At 33.8% G+C, this 13,438-nt stretch overlaps 1 protein-coding gene across 1 annotated transcript in view; it reads right to left on the bottom strand.

The window, feature by feature from the left end:
• The window catches only part of alg9 (ALG9 alpha-1,2-mannosyltransferase), a 12,443-nt gene extending 5,329 nt beyond the window's left edge, over positions 1–7,114 (bottom strand). The window contains exons 1-9 of the mRNA XM_016295887.1: positions 7,078–7,114; positions 6,460–6,615; positions 5,640–5,826; positions 3,014–3,148; positions 2,270–2,340; positions 2,084–2,172; positions 1,813–1,948; positions 448–535; positions 154–277 (exon numbers count right to left, since the gene is read on the bottom strand). Of these exons, the coding sequence (XP_016151373.1) occupies positions 154–277; positions 448–535; positions 1,813–1,948; positions 2,084–2,172; positions 2,270–2,340; positions 3,014–3,148; positions 5,640–5,826; positions 6,460–6,615; positions 7,078–7,097 (1,006 nt within the window). The 5' untranslated portion in view covers positions 7,098–7,114. The remainder of the gene's footprint in view (positions 1–153; positions 278–447; positions 536–1,812; positions 1,949–2,083; positions 2,173–2,269; positions 2,341–3,013; positions 3,149–5,639; positions 5,827–6,459; positions 6,616–7,077) is intronic.
• Positions 7,115–13,438: the final 6,324 nt, after the last annotated feature.

The raw sequence follows: 13,438 nt of genomic DNA, 5'->3' as shown, positions 1-13,438 counted from the left end.
AAAAAAAAAAAAAAAAAAAACATTTTAAATGAACAAATTTGATCACTGATGCCATCTTATGGCACTGAGAAGAATGAACAATTACGTGCTTTACTGTAAACCATTTTAGTTTAATTTTAATACGAGTCAATATTATTTTCTAAATGTATATACAAATGATCTGAAGTGTACCATAAAGATCTGGCCCATGAGGAGTGAACACGTTGTATAGTATTATATTCAGAGGAGCCATCACCAGCTTGCCATAGTAGTAGCTGTCTACTACAACAACAGGGACCTACAGAAACATGTAACAATGATAAGTGTTATCAGTATAATACACTGAATTTGGATATTTTTTGCCATTTTATTATTGATGGAATCTCAGTGTCTGAAGTCAGACAAAAAAAAGACACAAAAACAATTCAACAACCTAAGATGGACACAGAAATCAACGAGTTTCCCAACCAGAAAGAGGAGCAATGCCACCAGAGTCCATGTGATAAAACTCTTCCACTTCTTCTTCAGAAACAACAGGTCAAAGGCAATGGGTATTCTGCAGAAACAAACAGTAAACAGAGGCTAAATTCACCTAGTTGCCTGATCGGGGTCATTTCTATGGCTTTTCACCAAATGCGAGTAAATATTGACTTTGTTGAGCAAATGAAACATAGCAACTAGCCATTTTTACTTATAAAGGAACTGCAGTATAATTCATAGATTAATCTGCAAGAACTACAGTGTTACCCTCACTTTTTAATGATTATTTTTGGGGATTTTTGCCTTATATCTCTCTCTCTATGTATAGAGTAGACTGGATAGCAGTAGTGAGAAAGAAGAAGTGGGATGAGGACGTGTCAAACTTGGGTTATCTACCTGCTAAACATGTAAATGTTCACAATTCTGATCTGTGGAAAAAACACAAAGCCCCATATTTGAATAGGTAGCCGATTAAATCCTATTATAAAACTGCAGATTTGAAAGTTGCATTAGGTAAAAAAGAAGAAGCTAGTACCAAAAGTTTGAGGTTGGTAATATTTTTTAATGCTTTTTTAAAAAAAGTATCATGCTCACCAAGGCTGTAATTATTTAATCTGTAAAACAGTAATATTTTGAAATATTATTATAATTTAAAAAGAACTGGTTTCTATTTGAACAGATTTTAAAATATTATTTATTCCTGTGATGCAATGCTGAATTACTCCAGTCTTCTACCCAAGCAACACTGTTAATTATTATAGTGCTGCCTTTTTTTTTTTTTTTTTTGTGGAAACCATTTTTTTTTCAGGATTCTTTGATGAAGACATAGAAAGTTCAAAATAACAACACTTATTTTAAACAGCATTTTTTTGTAACATTATAAATGTCTTTACTGTCACTTTTGATCAATTAAATGCTAAATAAATGCATTCTACATAAAAGTAATAATTTCTGTAAAAAAAAAAATACAACTGCCCCCAAACTTTTAAATGGTAGTGTGTATGTATCATTTTATGTTAAAATATTATAATATCTGCAGCAGAGCAAAACTTGGCTCAGATTTATCAATTGGTATTAGTTGTGAGCAAATGACATTTTGGATTAAATGGGTTAAGCCCCCAAAAACAAAAATGTAATGTAAGGGTAACAAAAAAAATACAAATAATTCTTAAAATACAAATCAACCAAATTCTTATTCTCATAAGGATAAAAATGCATTTTAATATAAATAAAGCAATACAGGTTCATGTCTGAATAGGAATATTTATAGGAAATATTTTATTTGTGGTAGAAAATATTTTGGACCCTTCTAGTCACTCTACATATAAAACATTGACTGTTTCTTAATCTTACCCCAGCAGGGCACTGAAGGGCCAGCCCACTATGGCCCCCGCTGCAATACCCAGCACAGCCAGACTTGGGCGCCCCCGGAACCAGCCAGTCATAGCTACCACTGTACTGTACATGCAAAACGTACTGGGGAGGAAAGCTGCACATAACACAAACACATTAACCTGCAGTGCATACACAAAATTATGTCAAAAAAGAAAAATAGCACACAAACAGTTATCGTCTAATTTCCCTGTGATCAACCAGATAAGCCAAATACTGCCCACTGACTCACCTGCAGAGGAGCAGAACATCCCTGCACTCAGGACGAGGAACGCCAGCAGAAGCCGGCCCACATGCAAGCCAAACTTTTTACACACGGCCCTGTGTGAGATCCATGAGAATAGATCTTTAAGCCTTATTTACTGTAAAATCCTATTTTAGCTGATGTAAGGTACAGTATGTAGTATGCTGCACTTACTTGTAGAAGTAGAGCTCGCACACACAACAGGTAAAAGCTAGCATGCAGCGCAGGAAATAAAACACAAGGACCTGAATGGGAACAAAAAAATTCACATGTCTAAGCCGGCCTATAATAAATGGTCAAAATATATCTAAATATATTCAAGATTTTCACACAGAACAAAAGACAACAACGTCAACAGAGGGTCATATTATTCCTCGTGCCTGTATTACTATGTAAGAAGATTATGAAATTGGACATGCGTGAATGTGCACCTGAGATACACGGCATCAAATATATTAGAAGCAATAGAAAATATTTCTTCAGCATGGCGCTAGCAGCACCAATTCCCAGGAAATGCATGAACTGATAATATATACTTTGAATAAAATGTCGCTTTGGATAACTACATAAATTTAATGAAATTCTCAATATCATAGCAGAGAGCCATTTAAAACTACATTTTAGAAGTCCAGGATAGAGTTGTGATTAAACAAATACAAATTTGTACTACAAAGAAACATAGTTTCCATCATTGTGAAACATAAAGGATTATTACATCATGTTGTGTAAGTGGAACCACGGCTTTTATCCAGCTCCAAGGGTTATTTTTTTCGTCAGATTTGAGATCTGATTTTCAGATTCCACTGAGGTTAAGCAGCCACCTCACTGATCATAGAAAAATCCTACTACATTACAAATGCTTAAAAACATAGAATCAAAACTAATAAACAATCAGTTTGAGGCTGGTGACTAGTTTACCTTGTTGGTTTGTAATAGTTTGGCATGAAAGCAGGCAGGAAGGGCATGGAGCCAAAGATACGCATAGGAACGAATCGCATAGGCCGGGGAATATTCCCATGTCTGCATTCCTGTTCCATACAGCAGGTAGTGAGTCTGGCCAGCAAAAAGACAGAAATAAAAAGAATGTTGAGTGAACCTTTCTTTTTTTATATATACCAAATTGGTAGTTTTCAAAAGAAGAGTGAGATTCAGCAATATGGCCCACTCAACCCATAAGGTTTTTACTTTGATAGTCTGTTTGTGATCAGGAACAGACATAACTTTCTATTGAAGACAAAAGCAAAGCTTTTGCATTTGAACTGCACCTGGACAGTCTCTAGTAGGTTTTTATTATTGATACCCCAGGGCATCATGGGACACAACAGTGACATAGATCAGGGCTCAACAATAAGGATTTGCTTTCTGATGTTCCAGTTAGATAAGTAGGTCAGCTTTTCACTTGCCCTGCAACATTTTTATATATATAAATATATACATATATACACATACATATACACATACACATACACACAGTGGTGTGAAAAAGTATATTTATTTGTAATGTAATCGTACGTGTTTTTAATATATTAAAATTTATTATTTTTATGGTGGGACAAGTGAACAACTCCATGATAACTTTTAATTCAACACACTTTTTTTTTTGTTTAGAAAATTATGAAATTAAGTAAAACTCTCTCTCTCTATTATATATATATATATATATTAGGGCTGTGCAATATATCGAAATATCGCAAATGTACATATCGCAATATGCATATCTCTACAGCTTGCAATATTTGGGGCCATGAACAAAAGACAAAGAGAAAATCACTCACTGCTCTTACCTAAATAACTTTTGTAGCTTAAATAAGAATCAGTGCATATTGAATTCAAAGAGTAAATTCTAAGCAGTGTTTTATTTTTCCTTTTTATTATTCAGTTCCTAAACTCATGTTAAAATGATTACACTAATGTTAAAATGACATTTTTATGTAATGCTCGAGTATAACACTACCGTTCACTTTCAGAAGTTGTTGTAGGGGTGCTTTCTTACTAGAATCAGAATCAGAATTAGCTCTATTCACCACTTAAGTGTGCGCAAACACAAGGAATTTGTTGTGGTTTTACAGGAACTCTTGGTACATACATACAAATAACCATATATATATGACACAAGATAGTTATAGAAGTTCACAGAACTGACTCAGCAACAGCCGAGTAAAACTGTTTATTTTGAGCATGTGGCACTTTAAGCATTATCGTATCGAATATCGCATTTTTCTTCCATATCGCACAGCCCTAATATACAGTGGTGTGAAAAAGTGTTGGCCCCCTTCCTGATTTCTTATTTTTTTGCATGCTTGTCACACTTTAAGGTTTCAGATCATCAAACAAATTTAAATATTAGTCAAAGATAACACAAGTGAACACAACATGCAGTTTTTAAATGAAGGTTTTTATTATTAAGGGAAAACAAAATCCAAAACTACGTGGCCCTGTGTGAACGGTAGTGTTATACTCGAGCATTACATAAAAATGTCATTTTAACATTAGTGTAATCATTTTAACATGAGTTTAGGAACTGAATAATAAAAAGGAAAAATAAAACACTGCTTAGTATTTCATATTTTAATTCAATATGCACTGATTCTTATTTAAGCTACAAAAGTTATTTAGGTAAGAGCAGTGAGTGATTTTCTCTTTGTCTTTTGTTCATGGCCCCAAATATTGCAAGCTGTAGCGATATGCATATTGCGATATGTACATTTGCGATATTTCGATATATTGCACAGCCCTAATATAAATAAATAAATATATATATATATATATAGAGCGAGAGAGATTTACTTACTTTCATCATTTTCTAAAAATAAAAAAGTGTGTTGAATTAAAAGTTATCATGGAGTTGTTCACTTGTCCCACCATAAAAATTGTAAATTTTAACATATTAAAAACACGTACGATTATATTACAAATAAATATACTGTAATAGTCATAACAGGTTATTCTGTAGTTGTATGTTATAATATAGTATGTTATAATATATAACAGAGTTAAAATTATAAACAAATATTTTGTCAATGTTTTTTTTTTTTTTAACGCTGTCAAATAAAAAAAGCTGTCATGGTGTTAAAAACTCTGTAGATTCCAGCAATAATCGAAAATGTCATTTTTTTTGTCTTTTAATTATTTTTGTTAAATTAATATGAATAATACTTAGCTGTAATTGCACATTTACAAAAGTATTTGTGTGCATGTTATGATTTCTGTGATTTTGTTACGAATGTTTAATCATTCTAACTATCACAAGTCAATCTGGAATTATTTATTTACTTTTTTTGTTAGTCAGATCAATGAGGTTAACTTAAATCAGCAGAACTGCAACAACAATTACAAATTAATCACAGAAGATCAAGTTCAAGCAAAGTGTGGAAAGCAGCATAACGACACATAAGATGTAGTGAGAATGCGTCGCTGGACCAACAGGACAAGGGACAGCTCCATCAACTGCCCCAAAACTCTGTCACAATGGTCCCGGGCCATCTTTATTGCTGTACCCTGAGAGCTTACCAAAAACTGTAAACCAGGAAAAGGAGTAACTCACTGGCTCCCAGTAATTGTAGGTTTCATCACAGTCTGAGATGTTACTGAGCAGCGCAGCACAGAAGCGGGCTGAAACCAGGCACTTGAAGGCCGTGGAGCCCTCAGGAGCCCACACCTGTCCTGCTTTACTGGATGACCTGTAAAGGAGAGGCGGGGGATAGGAGCTAATGTGCTTATCTGGGAGCAAACTAGTACGCAATATGGGAACAGAGCACAGGGTTATACAAAGTTGTCATTCATTTATTTCAGCATTCAAAACAGTGTCAGTCTAAAACTCATCCACAAGCACGATCAATACAGATGTGCATGAGAAATTCAAGATATTCACACAGAACAAAAGACAACAACGTCAACAGAGGGTCATATTATTCCTCGTGCCTGTATTACTATGTAAGAAGATTATGAAATTGGACATGCGTGAATGTGCACCTGAGATACACGGCATCAAATATATTAGAAGCAATAGAAAACTGACCATTATCTAGTGCATTATCTAGTGTCTCTAAAGCACTCCAGCGTATGAAAGAACAGTCATTAAATAAACCACAGCATATGTTTTGGATGTTTGCATCCCGGTAGAGCTGCGATGTGAATGAATGAAAGCCGTCATGCTACACCGGATCGAGCTTATCCGTGTCGCCTGCTGCATTTGAGCATTTCTATCTCTCTCGGCTTATTTAGATAGTCTATTGACATTACATGTATCTGTTATCTGTATAAATCGTATATCCAGGCAGCCTGATGTTAGCGAGCTAGCGAGCTGTCAACAGCACACATCACTTACACCGCGCCGGAGCTGGACTGGCTTAATGGTTGCTTACTCATTTCGGGGGTCACTGGACTTATTTTCCTCAAAACATTTGTCGTCTTTTGTTGCTCGGTTGTCAGTGGTAGGTGTGCTGTTCACGCTGTTCGCGTCTTGTTTGCTTCCCCGTCTGCTGCGCTGACGGAGAGCCTTCGACGCCATGTTTGTAGTGTTGGGCCGTTCTTCAACGATTCGTTCATTTTGAACGAATCTTTAATGTGACTCGGGAAGAACGAGTCGTCTCGGGGAGTGATTCGTTCAGTGGCGCATGGAATTAGTCAAGTAGTTCACCTGGTTCGAGTCTTCGGGTTTTTCCGAGTCATTCGTTCATCACGTGACAGCCCCATAAGCCCAAACCCGAAGACTTGTCAGATAAGAGGCAAGGTGATCTAATCATAGACTGAAGACCCAAGTAAACAATGAATTAATCTTTTCTGTTTCTTATAGCAGTTTTGTATTGTTTGTAGTGTGGTCAACGTTTGCGTTAGTAGTAGACGTATTAGGGAAGTAACACGTAACATTTTAATTATATTTCGCTAAAATGAACGAAATGACTCGAAAAAAGATTCGTTCATTTTGCTGAACGAGACTCAAAGGTCCGAGTCCTTAAAATGATCCGAACTTCCATCACTCGGCTGTGCGTGACGTCATCATCGGAGCGCACGCGGGACGGAGAGACGGACATTGTATCAAATTATGTTATTTTAGTATCATTATAGTTTGTAATGTTGAATTCTTTTTTTTTTTTACTTTTATTTAGTATTCGTTTTAATTTGGGAAGATCAGGCCCTTTCTTTCAGAACATGCTGAAAGTTTTAGTAATTTTATTGTTGTAATTTTTATTAGTTATTGTTTTTAGGGTTTTTTTGTTTTTGTATTAATTTCTATTTGTTTTTGTTTTTTATTGTAGTACATCAAGTTTAAATGAAAACGAGAAATGCTGCTTTGGTAATTTGAAACGAAATTGTTTTTGTTTTTTTAGTTAACTGTAATAACCTTGCTGCTAACTCCGATTTTTTTCTCTTACTGAATTTGCAAAGTACATTTACTACAACTGTTTTAATATACATACATTTCATAACACACTTTTCTAATTTACTCTCCTTCAGTACATTTAGGTAATATTTAAGCCAACTGAACAACTAATATCGTTAATGATTAATACAAGTATTGTTATATTATTGAAATATTACGTTATCAACCTCCTTGCACCATTGTACTATGGTACAATGATGGTATGGCAATAACATGGTATTGAATTATTTGAATATTCATAAACCATGATGATACAGGGTTAAGCAGTAACCTGCAATTGTTAATTTTCTACCTGATTTAACCCATGAAGATTAGTTTGTATTGATTAGTTGGTTTAATGTATTTTTGGCTTAGTCATATTAAATGCTATTTATGACTTGAACAAAACCAGTTAATTTAGACATAATTGCAATTTAACTTAAACAATTTTCACTATTATCATAATTTGTTTATGCGTGCTATTGTGGTTTTGCATATTAGCAAATTGACCTAAATTTACTAAATCTAAACAGCTATATGTGGCATGATGACATTTCTTTAACATTTATATTAGATTCTTGCGATTTAAGAATAAACATTTTCCTGCTTTCCTAAAAATGTAAAGATTTTATACTAAAGAGCAACTAAAATCATATTTAGTATTCTCAAACAGGACCTGTTGTTTCAAAATTAATAGTTTGGTGTGGGTGCCATGATACATGAAGCCAAAAAAACATGCACACTTGCTAAATGCTCAACAACATCAAAAATGTAATGACAGAACATGTGTTTACCATTTTGAATGTTACACTTGCAATTGTTGGGACTCAGCACCTGGCGTGCACTTGTTTTTAGATACGTGCCATGATGAGTCTAAGACAGGGGTCACCAAACTCGGTCCTAGAGGGCCACTGTCTTGCAGAGTTTAGCTCAACTTGCCTCTCAAGTGTGTGACGGAAATGTTACGCCCTTCACCATACTGTTGATGCCGTGTCTGGCCGGAACGATGAGACAAAAACATTAAAACTCATTATGCAAATCTTCCCACATAGTGAGGTAGACATGTGGGGGCGTGTTAGAACGAGCCGTTTTAGGTAGGTGTGGCTGACTCTTAACTTTTATAAAGAATATCTCTTTGGATTTGAGACTTTAGTCTTTGCAGCTTTACAGATCTTCTTTATGCAAAAAATTGAAAATCGCATATGACCCCTTTAAAGAGCCAAAAAGAACGCATGTCACACCTCTGTTCATCAATTTGCACTAGTTGGTTTAATGTATTTTTGGCTTAGTCATATTAAATGCTATTTATGACTTGAACAAGAGCTCTCTAAGTAACTGCTCCTGGACAGTTTTCACTGGATGATGTGACTGCTGACCAAGGGAATGCCTAACACAGAAAGAAAGGTTAGAATTTGGCTTCAAATATACTGTATAATGTATAGAAAATCCACTAAATTAAATACATTATGCATACGCATATACTGACAAAAGTATTGTATGTGTAAGCCCATCTTTTTTGTATAATATATTACAAGACTGATAACAGAGAGGGCCACTGTCTTGCAGAGTTTAGCTCAACTTGCCTCAACACACCTGCCTAGAAGTTTCAAGTACACCTAGTAAGACCTTGATTAGCTGGTTCAGGTGTGTTTGATTAGGGTTGGAGCTAAACTCTGCAGGACACTGGCCCGCCAGGATTGAGTTTGGAGACCCCTGGTCTAAAATATAACATTTTGTAAATGTAATTCTTATAATTTATCTATATATGGGATTCAAGCCAGTTTACCTTTTTGGGACTTAATCAGCAGGATATACCAGCAGTTTGAGCATCCCAACCAGTCCAACACTGTTTGACCAAACAGGTTAATTTTCAGGTAATCTGTGTGACGACAGCCATTATTTTTACAATTCCATTTGTTTGAGAAATGACACCCTTCACCCTTCAGTCTAATAATATAGCAATATAACAATTTACAGTCACAAATTATAATAAACAATCATAGACACTCCAGAAATATCACAGTATCAAATGCAGCTTTAGAGATAATGTAAACACGTGCCAAACAAAGAAACTAGAAAAATATTTAAGTTAATTTTTTGCAACTTTGCAACAGACTTGCAGTTAATTACATCTTAACTGAAAGAGGCCCCTAAACATGCATAATAAATTAATATAACAGAGGAACAGAGGATCAATAATTATTTTCATTTTCTTTCCCCATTGCAAAGTACTAAACAACAAGGAAAAATAACAATACTACTGAAATTTGTAAACATTTCTTTGATATTTTATATCTTAAACCCACAATATTTATAATGTAAAATTTCAAATAGTTTGATATGTCAGTTTTAAATAAATGGGAATAACAACCATTGTATTTGCTAAAATGTAACCTCTCTTTTCTTTATTTCAGTACATTTAGGTAATATTTAAGCCAACTGAACAACTAATATCGTTAATGATTAATACAAGTATTGTTATATTATTGAAATATTACGTTATCAACCTCCTTGCACCATTGTACTATGGTACAATGATGGTATGGCAATAACATGGTATTGAATTATTTGAATATTCATAAACCATGATGATACAGGGTTAAGCAGTAACCTGCAATTGTTAATTTTCTACCTGATTTAACCCATGAAGATTAGTTTGTATTGATTAGTTGGTTTAATGTATTTTTGGCTTAGTCATATTAAATGCTATTTATGACTTGAACAAGAGCTCTCTAAGTAACTGCTCCTGGACAGTTTTCACTGGATGATGTGACTGCTGACCAAGGAAATGCCTAACACAGAAAGAAAGGTTAGAATTTGGCTTCAAATATACTGTATAATGTATAGAAAATCCACTAAATTAAATACATTATGCATACGCATATACTGACAAAAGTATTGTATGTGTAAGCCCATCTTTTTTGTATAATATATTACAAGACTGATAACAGAGAGGGCCACTGTCTTGCAGAGTTTAGCTCAACTTGCCTCAACACACCTGCCTAGAAGTTTCAAGTACACCTAGTAAGACCTTGATTAGCTGGTTCAGGTGTGTTTGATTAGGGTTGGAGCTAAACTCTGCAGGACACTGGCCCGCCAGGATTGAGTTTGGAGACCCCTGGTCTAAAATATAACATTTTGTAAATGTAATTCTTATAATTTATCTATATATGGGATTCAAGCCAGTTTACCTTTTTGGGACTTAATCAGCAGGATATACCAGCAGTTTGAGCATCCCAACCAGTCCAACACTGTTTGACCAAACAGGTTAATTTTCAGGTAATCTGTGTGACGACAGCCATTATTTTTACAATTCCATTTGTTTGAGAAATGACACCCTTCACCCTTCAGTCTAATAATATAGCAATATAACAATTTACAGTCACAAATTATAATAAACAATCATAGACACTCCAGAAATATCACAGTATCAAATGCAGCTTTAGAGATAATGTAAACACGTGCCAAACAAAGAAACTAGAAAAATATTTAAGTTAATTTTTTGCAACAGATGAAATGACTTGCAGTTAATTACATCTTAACTGAAAGAGGCCCCTAAACATGCATAATAAATTAATATAACAGAGGATGCAATTTGCAATAATTATTTTCATTTTCTTTCCCCATTGCAAAGTACTAAACAACAAGGAAAAATAACAATACTACTGAAATTTGTAAACATTTCTTTGATATTTTATATCTTAAACCCACAATATTTATAATGTAAAATTTCAAATAGTTTGATATGTCAGTTTTAAATAAATGGGAATAACAACCATTGTATTTGCTAAAATGTAACCTCTCTTTTCTTTATTTTTTAAAAAAAAACTGCAGAACAAATCAGTCCAAATAAACGGACTCACTCTTCTGATCTATAGTTAACCCTCATCCTTAAAAACTTAAATCAGTCATCTGCACTTATATATTATTGCTCTTTTGTTAGTTTTGACTGCTTTTATTGTCCTCATTTGTAAGTCGCTTTGCGTCTGCTAAATGACTAAATGTAAATGTAAATTTGAAAGTTTTAGTAATTTTATTGTTGTAATTTTTATTAGTTATTGTTTTTAGGTTTTTTTTGTTTTTGTATTAATTTCTATTTGTTTTTGTTTTTTATTGTAGTACATCCAGTTTAAATGAAAACGAGAAATGCTGCTTTGGTAATTTGAAACGAAATTGTTTTAGTTTTTTTAGTTAACTGTAATAACCTTGCTGCTAACTCCAATTTTTTTCTCTTACTGAATTTGCAAAGTACATTTACTACAACTGTTTTAATATACATACATTTCATAACACACTTTTCTCATTTACTCTCCTTCAGTACATTTAGGTAATATTTAAGCCAACTGAACAACTAATATCGTTAATGATTAATACAAGTATTGTTATATTATGTTATCAACCTCCTTGCACCATTGTACTATGGTACAATGATGGTATGGCAATAACATGGTATTGAATTATTTGAATATTCATAAACCATGATGATACAGGGTTAAGCAGTAACCTGCAATTGTTAATTTTCTACCTGATTTAACCCATGAAGATTAGTTTGTATTGATTAGTTGGTTTAATGTATTTTTGGCTTAGTCATATTAAATGCTATTTATGACTTGAACAAAACCAGTTAATTTAGACATAATTGCAATTTAACTTAAACAATTTTCACTATTATCATAATTTGTTTATGCGTGCTATTGTGGTTTTGCATATTAGCAAATTGACCTAAATTTACTAAATCTAAACAGCTATATGTGGCATGATGACATTTCTTTAACATTTATATTAGATTCTTGCGATTTAAGAATAAACATTTTCCTGCTTTCCTAAAAATGTAAAGATTTTATACTAAAGAGCAACTAAAATCATATTTAGTATTCTCAAACAGGACCTGTTGTTTCAAAATTAATAGTTTGGTGTGGGTGCCATGATACATGAAGCCAAAAAAACATGCACACTTGCTAAATGCTCAACAACATCAAAAATGTAATGACAGAACATGTGTTTACCATTTTGAATGTTACACTTGCAATTGTTGGGACTCAGCACCTGGCGTGCACTTGTTTTTAGATACGTGCCATGATGAGTCTAAGACAGGGGTCACCAAACTCGGTCCTAGAGGGCCACTGTCTTGCAGAGTTTAGCTCAACTTGCCTCAACACACCTGCCTAGAAGTTTCAAGTACACCTAGTAAGACCTTGATTAGCTGGTTCAGGTGTGTTTGATTAGGGTTGGAGCTAAACTCTGCAGGACACTGGCCCGCCAGGATTGAGTTTGGAGACCCCTGGTCTAAAATATAACATTTTGTAAATGTAATTCTTATAATTTATCTATATATGGGATTCAAGCCAGTTTACCTTTTTGGGACTTAATCAGCAGGATATACCAGCAGTTTGAGCATCCCAACCAGTCCAACACTGTTTGACCAAACAGGTTCATTTTCAGGAAATCTGTGTGACAACAGCCATTATTTTTACAATTCCATTTGTTTGAGAAATGACACCCTTCACCCTTCAGTCTAATAATATAGCAATATAACAATTTACAGTCACAAATTATAATAAACAATCATAGACACTCCAGAAATATCACAGTATCAAATGCAGCTTTAGAGATAATGTAAACACGTGCCAAACAAAGAAACTAGAAAAATATTTAAGTAAATTTTTTGCAACAGATGAAATGACTTGCAGTTAATTACATCTTAACTGAAACAGGACCCTAAACATGCATAATAAATTAATATAACAGAGGATGCAATTTGCAATAATTATTTTCATTTTCTTTCCCCATTGCAAAGTACTAAACAACAAGGAAAAATAACACAATACTACTGAAATTTGTAAACATTTCTTTGATATCTTATATCTTAAACCCACAATATTTATAATGTAAAATTTCAAATAGTTTGATATGTCAGTTTTAAATAAATGGGAATAACAACCATTGTATTTGCTAAAATGTAACCTCTCTTTTCTTTATTT

This window comes from Sinocyclocheilus grahami, unplaced genomic scaffold, assembly GCF_001515645.1.
Source record: "Sinocyclocheilus grahami isolate Dianchi unplaced genomic scaffold, SAMN03320097.WGS_v1.1 scaffold342.1, whole genome shotgun sequence".
NCBI classification, from domain to species: domain Eukaryota; kingdom Metazoa; phylum Chordata; class Actinopteri; order Cypriniformes; family Cyprinidae; genus Sinocyclocheilus; species Sinocyclocheilus grahami.
Note: the sequence above shows the minus strand (reverse complement) of the source record. Positions and strands in the feature narration are given on the sequence as shown.